Below are 8,448 nucleotides of genomic sequence, written 5' to 3'. Positions count from 1 at the left end.
CACTTTCTGGACCGTATATGTAGAAATGCGGTGCAGCCCGCATGAAGCAATTTTCCTCCGGTAAATCGTTGAATGTTTGAATTAAGAATGAAAATGGCGTGCAGCATCTCGCCACCTAAGAAACGGAAAGCTCATTACGCTTGATTTTTATGTTAAGATTCATTGCACGTCTAGTTATGTATGGTCAATGGAGATGCCGTTTCTCACTTTTAGCACTTCGTCACTCAAAAACACGCTAACCCTAACCTTGGCAGCTCCACCGTCTTCACTCCTTAGAGCTCTGCAATTTCCTCAAAGGAAGGGCATTCGTCCTGTTTCCGCAGCCATGTCCACTGTTACTCCTGTTGAAGAGGCCTCCAAATCCCCTCCTCTTCAGGTAAGTAAAAACGAGAATAAACCCTAAATCTATTCTTCTTGGTGTTTATGGGTTTGAATTGCTTGATTTGGGTATTAGTTATGTGATTGTTAGGCTTGTATTTTGAGCACTCAACTGATGTATACTTTTATTTGATCCGTTATGAGATGTATTCTTTCATTTGTTCCGTTATGAGAGAACTTCAGTCATTTTATTTGTTTGCGGAGAGGATTACTGGTCTGAAACTGGATTCCTTTTTATTTTGGCATTGCTGTTTGTACCCATGTTTTTACCATCTCTACTTGCGTTTTTGCTTTTCTCACCCAAAACACGGGCGACACTATCACACCTCGACTGCCTAGATTTTCTGCTTATGGCAAAAGCCAGGGCAAACCCTTGTTTCTTCCTTTTTATTTCCTTTTTTCTTGTTGTCGTCTCGTCATAGTTGTTGTGGAATTAGCAGACACCATCATATCAAGTAGTCTTAAAAATGTCTGTTTTCTATATTTTGTTACTTGAAGAACATTTCATAAGGCTTTGGATTAAAACACAGGATGTACTATGTCACAAGATTGTTCATAGGGAGTTCTCCTAACTTAGGAAAAGTATCATCTAAGGACTTGAAACATCTTGCACAAAAATTTAAGGGGTCAAATGATCCTCCTCAGTGTTCCAAGACTCGGTTGAGTGGCCTATGGCCGAGGTGATTGGAGGGGCCAACACACCCTTGGAATTCTCTCTCTAAAAATAAGCCAGATCTTCTCCCCCTTTTCATCTCTCCCTCTTTCTCAAAAAGGGGCAGATCAGCCCTCCTTTTCATCTCTCTCTAAAAAGGGTGTCCTTTTCATCTCTCCCTCTTTCTCAAAGAGGGGCAGATCAGCCCTCCTTTTCCTCTCTCTCTAAAAAGGGTGCAGTTCTGACCCTTTCCATTTCTCATTCTCTATCCATCTGTCTCTCTCAAAGGGGGTGAAACTGCCCCCTTTTCATCTGTCTTCTCTAAAAGGGCGCATATCTGCATCCTTGCAACTCTCTCTCTCGTACAAAGGGGAAGAAATCCACTCGCTGTTCTCTCTCTCTCTCTAAGAGGTGGCCAGATCCACCCCCTTATTCATCTCTCTCTCACTCAAAGGAGGCAGAAATCTTACCCTTGCTTTCCTTTGCCCCCTGATTTTTCCCCTTTTTTGGGAATCCTTTTTTTTTTTAATGGTTTTTCTGAGGCTTACGCTACTCGGCCAACTCCACTTGAACTCGCCCGAGTAACTCCGCTCAGCTTGGGGTTGAGCCCATGGACCAAGCTGAGTTATAAAACATTTATCCTAATTAACATTTGAGTGTGTTTTTTTTTTTTTTTTCATTTTAATCAAGTAAAATTACTCAAGTACCTCCTTAAAACATTGATCCTATTTAACATTGGCCTGTGTCTGCCCTTTACTTGATTTTTCCCCTTTTTTTGGGAACCTGTTTTTTCTTTTTTCTTTTGTATGGTTTTTTTGAGGCATGCACTACTAGGCCAATTCCACTTGAACTCTCCCCAGTAACTTGGCTCGGGCAAAGGTTGAGCCCATGGCCCAAACTGAGTTGGAGAACATTGATCCTAATTAGCATTTAAGTGTTGCTTTTTTATTTTCTTCTTACAAAGGTAATTTTTCTCAGCTACCTCCTCAAAAAAAAAAAAGTACTAGAAAATTCCCAATTTGCCCTTGTTTTGGGTTGGGAAGTTTGAACAAGTAGGGGCATTTCATTAATTCGGACCCCCAGGAGGCCCCAACCACATAATCCAAATAGCTCTGCTTGTTCAGGTTTACAAATAAGGAGCACACTGTTTATAGTTCCGAATGAGGAACAATTAGGGTATTTATGTGATTTTACACATGCGTAGGGCATTTGGGTGCCAAATGACAAAAATACCCCTAGTTATTAATTAGTAGAACAATGTATTCCTTTTTGCGAGATATTGAACAAGCAGAAGTATTATTGTCTTCAGTTGGGCCTCTTGGGTGTCAACTTATTAAAATGCCTCTGATTGTTTAGGCTTTGCAATCTTGAACAAGGTTAATTTGAGATTTTCTTTTTACAGTTACACGTATCCTATTACCATTTGGAAATCCGGTATCACTTTCAGTATGAACCTGATATAGTTTCACTGCCAATATGTCAAACATATGCATGTATTTGTGCGTTACAGACTCATAGGGGTAGGATGACTTCTACAGTGTGGTAGTGCTCAGAGTTTATGTTGTGTGGTCTCGTTGTCTTTCTCAGATGAGCAATGAAGAAGCTCAAGTTACGATGACGATCAATGATTTTTTGAGGACAGATTTTTTAACTCTTACTAAATGTATTAAAAACTAGCTAATTAAACCCTTGTCAGATCCTCGACCACTCTTTGTTAATTGCTTTTCTGGGTAGCTGGCCCTTCCCCTTTATATTTGACTGCATTTGGTTTTAAGCATCTGAATCTTAAAGTTGATGTAAAGAAATGGCATGGGGTCTATCATGGTCAAGGTTGGGTTATCTTAAGAGTCCCGCAGAAATTGCAGTGGATAAAGGAAAAATTAAAATTTAGACATATAGTGCGGAGGTCACTAGGAGATGGAGAGACACAAAGCAAAGATTCTTGAAGGGTGCCACTCTGGAAGAAGAGGACAAATGCCTATTTTGGAAGAGGAGGATAGTTGTACAGTACCATTGAGAGTTTCTTACCAGGATTTGTTGCATCTAGAGGAGATTCATTCATGATGAAGTCTTAAGCTTTGTGCTAGAAAGAAGGGGATTACAATACTACTTTCTTCCTTAAATTGGCTAGTGCTAGAATTAGGAAAATCATTGTGGAACATTATCGTTGATCAGAGACCATATCTGATGGAGGTAAGGTTGTTGTCATGGTGGGATTTTCAAATGTCTACTCATCAATGGAGTTTGCCCTTGGCCTAAGATTAGGACCATGCCTAGGAATTGTGCGATTTGGTTGGATAGGCCTTTGATATCAAGTTGAGTTAGGACCATGGCTTTTAGTGTGCCCAGTGGTAAGGCTGTACGGCTTGATTTCCCCTTGGTGGTTTCTTCCCTAGAATTTTGATATTTTGAGGACAGTTTAATTGAATCCTTTAGAAAGCATAATTTTGATCTTTTGAGGCCAGTTTAATTAAGTTCTTTAGGATTAATGCATGGTTGGATGCCCATGAGAGCTCAAATGCTCCTCATTGCAGTAGTTCTGAAAAGAGCAGAGGCAGGAATTTTTTATTTTACCCTTATAAGTCTCATAGGGGGTTTGTGTAAGGTTTTGCAGAGGCTATTATAATGCTCCTTTAGTTCCACTTAGTGTGACATGAACCTTGATCATTTCCCTGATCAGGGTTGCTTTGTATGAAGGAGGTTGGTTTGCTATAGTGTTTTACTTGGCCATGAATTGTTGGATTTGATATTCAAATCTCAGGAATTTATTTACCCAAAGAGGAAAAAATTAAATCTTAGAAACTTTGCCCTGTAGTCTATATGTTTGACAAAAACGAAAAGGAAAAGCCGTTAGATGGATAGACAGTTTATATGTTGAGACAAGAAGGTGTTAGGAGCCTGCTGATTCAAGGGGTGTCGGTTTTTATATCCACCACAATATTTTAAATAGTAATTTTAGGCTCTTTCAAAATTTTGGAAGCACTTATTGGCTTGTAGAATTCTTATTTATTCAACTGAGGAATTAATCTAGCGGTTGGCCTTGTTGATTGCACGTTGAAAAATTTACTCCCTTAAGTTTGAGTCTCCTATCAAGAGCGGTTAGTCATTTATCAAAAAGGAAAAAACATATAGAATGCTTGGGTCATGCTCTAATACTTTATTAGATTCAGAAAAATGGTGTGGATCTCATTACTTAGACTGAGAATTAATTTCACATGAGAAATTTATGAAACGACACATAAGAGTTGAATTATTTGTCACTTAGTTATTTTGAACTAATTCCAAATGTCCCATCATTCTTTTTTATCTAATTTTAAATGGCATTTTTTAATTTTGCCCCCCCCCATAAAAAGAAAGTCATATTTTTAGAAACCGCCAACTGGCAAGAAAGTGGGATGGTAGAGGCTTTGAGACTGCTTTTCAAAAGACAAATATAAACAGTCTTGAAAGCTGAGGAGGGACTGGTTTGAGTCCCTCGAAAACTCTATATTTCTTCTAAACCCCGAAATGATTCTACCCCGAATTTAGCAAATTCATAATATTTCAACACCAGAAAGCTATCATCATATTCAATACTAGAGTCATTTGAACCTCAGAGTAGACATCATCAAACCTGAGTTCTGCAGGTGAGGAGAGGAGGTGAAAATGATTGCCTACAGAGTCTGCTTCTACAATTACTTTTTACTGGTGTTGGTATTGTACCATTTTTAGACTCTTTCTCTCTCTCTCTCTAGACCTTTTTTGGGCTCTCTCTCTCCCCCCCTCTCTTTCTCTCCCCCTTTCTTTCTCTGGACCATTTTTAGGTTCTCTCTCTCTCCCTCTCTCCCCCCCCTTCTCTCTCTCTCTCTCGCTCTCTCTCTCTCTCTGGGTGTTTGGGTCAATAGAAGAGAGGAAATGGTCACAAATGAATAGGGGGCTCTCTCCTCTCTTTCTTGGGGTTTTTAGGCAGAGAATATATACAGAAGTTCCGCCCATAATGGTTCCATTTCCATTCTGAGATGAAGAGAGGTAGGGAGCTTTGTTTTCCATGGAAATCCTACTGTTTTCCACATGGTGAGACTATTGGTGATTTTGAATCCGTCATTTTTTCAGAAATCCTGATTTTCCTTCCTAATTTCTTGGATTTCCTTCCATGGAAATCCTGAGCTCTGCTTTCCACAGAGAGAGACTATTGGGTTTCCACTCACATGTTTCTGCATTATTTTATTGACTGTGCAACTTCTGAACATGGCCAGTTTGGTTTCATCGGTTTCTATGGTGGATTCAGATACCGTTAATTTAATTTTGAGTGGAGCTGTCGAAGTTGGACTTTGGGACCAGTGTGCTATGCAGAGCCTACTATAAAACTGGAGTTTTTATGTCTGCTGAAAAATTTTCTGCTGCAAGACTGAAACTTTGGAAACTTGTACTAATGTGAACCTTTTTCTTCATGTACTTCGGACTGGCAATTATTCATTGGAATATCCGGCACAATTTTCTCAGAACGTTACCAAATTTGTGTATAGTTGACGGTCTTTTTTGTCAAGCTTTCAAACTTCTGCCGATGAATCCTGTGTCCTATCCTTGTAACTAAGAATCTCGCATTGCTGTTTGTCAAATTACACCCATAGTTATCTGATCATTGCATCATGTTTTCCTTTGTTCGAACTAAGGGGCATTTGCGTTAGTGGAGCTCACTCCATTCTGTCCCTTAGTTTGGAAATTTAAGGGGCATCATTCTCAACATGAAAATCCAATTATGCTATTTTAGAGGTGCTTAGAGCATCCAAAAGTTTTAAATGCCCCAGATTTCCTTTAAAAATCCATTACTTATCAGGGCATGAGAGTTGCTCTTAAATGTCCTATAGCTTTCCTGTTGCACTGTTAGTAATTTTCCTCCATGTGAAAAAAGAAAAGAAAAGAAAAGGGAAAGATAATGAGATTGTCATTCGTTGAAAAATGCAATTTTTTCGATGGGCTGTTGAAATGGGAGGTTGTCTTGTTTTTCTTGTTATCGGTAAATGAGGGTGCACTAAAGAGGCTCTGAGGAGGTGGTGTACAATGATCTTCTTGATGAAACAAGCTTAACTTTGGGCCTCTGTTAGTTTCCAGCCAACAGATGCTTGTTAGCTGCTTGTTGCTTAGGAAAAACGAAAAAAAATACGAAAATGGAACTAGATTTTTATAATAGCAATGACATAAGAATTAAATAGAGAATTAAATAGAGACTTAAATACTGCTGCATTCCGGCATTTTTGACAATCACGTTATCACCATACAATATTGGTGGATCTTAATATTTGCTACTCTTATTCTGGATGGCTTTTCTTTAGTAATTCCTTGTTCCATATATCCATAAATTAAGCAATATATTACATTAGACCTATACATGCTTGTGATTATATAAACTGTGGGGTGATATGTATGTGTACTTATGTGTTTCCAGTATGCACACCATATATACATTTATCTATGAATGTAAGTGTGTGTTAGTATGTATGGTAAGACTCACTTGACCATGATTCCCGTGTGCTTCTGCTTGTGAACCATGAAACATGCACTCCATGGCAGGAGCATCAATCTTGTTGAAGGTCATGGTTCCATATTGTAAGAAAATTCAATTGACAAGGTCACACCTTGCAGGTGGCTAAGCGCTTGGAGAAGTTCCAGACCACAATCTTCACCCAAATGAGTAGCCTCGCCCTCAAATATGGTGCGATAAACCTCGGCCAGGGCTTCCCCAACTTTGATGGCCCTGAATTTGTGAAGGAGGCTGCCATCAAAGCCATAAGGGAAGGCAAGAACCAATATGCCAGGGGTTATGGCATCCCTAATTTAAACTCAGCCATAGCCGACCGTTTCAAGAAAGACACTGGCATCTCAGTAAACCCTGAAAAGGAAGTCACAGTAACCTCGGGTTGTACTGAGGCCATTGCAGCCACCATGTTGGGGTTAGTTAACCCTGGTGATGAAGTAATCGTTTTTGCACCTTTCTATGACATATATGAGCCCACTGCATTAATGGCAGGGGCTAAAATCAAGGCCATCAATCTCCGACCCCCCGACTTCTCGGTCCCAATCGAAGAGTTAAAGTCAGCCTTCTCTACACAAACCCGAGCAGTTTTGATCAACACCCCACATAACCCCACTGGGAAAATGTTCACCAGAGAAGAACTTGATGCAATTGCTTCTCTTTGTATCGAGAATGACTCTTTGGTTTTCACTGATGAAGTATATGACAAGTTGGCCTTAGAGGAGGATCACATATCAATGGCTTCTCTTCCTGGTATGTATGAGAGGACAATCACCATGAATTCTTTGGGGAAGACTTTCTCTCTCACTGGTTGGAAGATAGGTTGGGCTGTTGCCCCACCCCACCTAACATGGGGTGTGAGGCAGGCCCACTCATTCCTCACATTTGCAACGTCAACGCCCATGCAGTGGGCTGCTGCTGAAGCACTTAGGGCACCTGACTCTTACTACGAGGAGTTGAAGAGAGATTACAAGGCGAAGAAGGCGATATTGGTGAATGGTTTGAGAGAGGTGGGGTTTACGGTTTACCCATCGCAGGGGACGTTTTTTGTTGTGGTTGACCACACGCCATTTGGGTTTGAAAGTGATATTGAATTTTGTCAGCATTTGATAGAGCATGTTGGGGTGGTTGCCATACCAGCTAGTGTGTTTTATTTGGATCCCGAGGAGGGTAAGAAGCTGGTGAGGTTTACTTTTTGTAAGGATGAGGATACGTTAAGGAAGGCAGTGGAGAGGATGAAGGAGAAGCTAAGGAGATGAGGAGCTAATTTAATCATTTTGGTTTAAGATTTATGGTTCTGGTTATTGTGCGCGTTTATGATACTAGTGGCATAGCCAAGGGGTGTATTGAAAGCAGTGGTAAATCTGATGGGTCCTTGTTGAATAAAAATTTCAAGCGGATGCTTGGTTGGTTGGGTGGGTATGGGTTGTTGGCGTTGTTGCCATTGAGTCGATTGAGAAAAATACAAGGGCGGTGGGAAACTGGTATTTCTAGGTCATGTTTGGTAATTAGAAAAGGGGAAAAATTCTCCTATTTTCTCCAATACTGTAGCTATCTGAAGTTTGGAGATTGAGGAAAGAAATTAGAAATAAAAATAAGATGGCAAGAAGGAGAAATGTCTTTGTGGAGTATCCTCTCTCTCCCACAAATCTCCTCACTCTTTCTCCGTCTCTTATAACTCGAGTGTTTCTCTCTCTCTCTCTCTCTCTCTCTCTCTCTCTATTCTTATTGTTCTCTAATAAGTGACTGGCTTTGGGTTTATGGGATTTTCTATGAAGGCTTCTCGCTTTCTTTCCTCCCTCTATTCCTAGCGATTTATGGAACAAGCGATAACACCTTGCAGGGCAACGCCAATTTTCTCGACCTGCTTTCTTCAAAACTCAAGTTCTCTCCCTCCCCTTGAAGG

At 40.2% G+C, this 8,448-nt stretch overlaps 1 protein-coding gene across 1 annotated transcript; it reads left to right on the top strand.

Annotated features, from left to right (window-relative positions):
* The first annotated feature begins 274 nt into the window (after positions 1–274).
* LOC18435834 (Pyridoxal phosphate (PLP)-dependent transferases superfamily protein) lies at positions 275–8,158 on the top strand. Its single transcript, XM_006845872.4, has 2 exons — positions 275–376; positions 6,653–8,158. Exons 1-2 carry the CDS (start codon positions 326–328, stop codon positions 7,799–7,801), a joined length of 1,200 nt encoding a protein of 399 aa, XP_006845935.2. The 5' UTR covers positions 275–325; the 3' UTR covers positions 7,802–8,158.
* The last annotated feature ends 290 nt before the right edge of the window (positions 8,159–8,448 follow it).

Source organism: Amborella trichopoda, chromosome 4 (assembly GCF_054954075.1).
Source record: "Amborella trichopoda isolate Santa Cruz 75 chromosome 4, AtrichopodaSantaCruz75HAP2 v2.0, whole genome shotgun sequence".
Lineage (NCBI taxonomy): Eukaryota > Viridiplantae > Streptophyta > Magnoliopsida > Amborellales > Amborellaceae > Amborella > Amborella trichopoda.
This window is presented reverse-complemented; position numbering and strand designations above follow the sequence as displayed.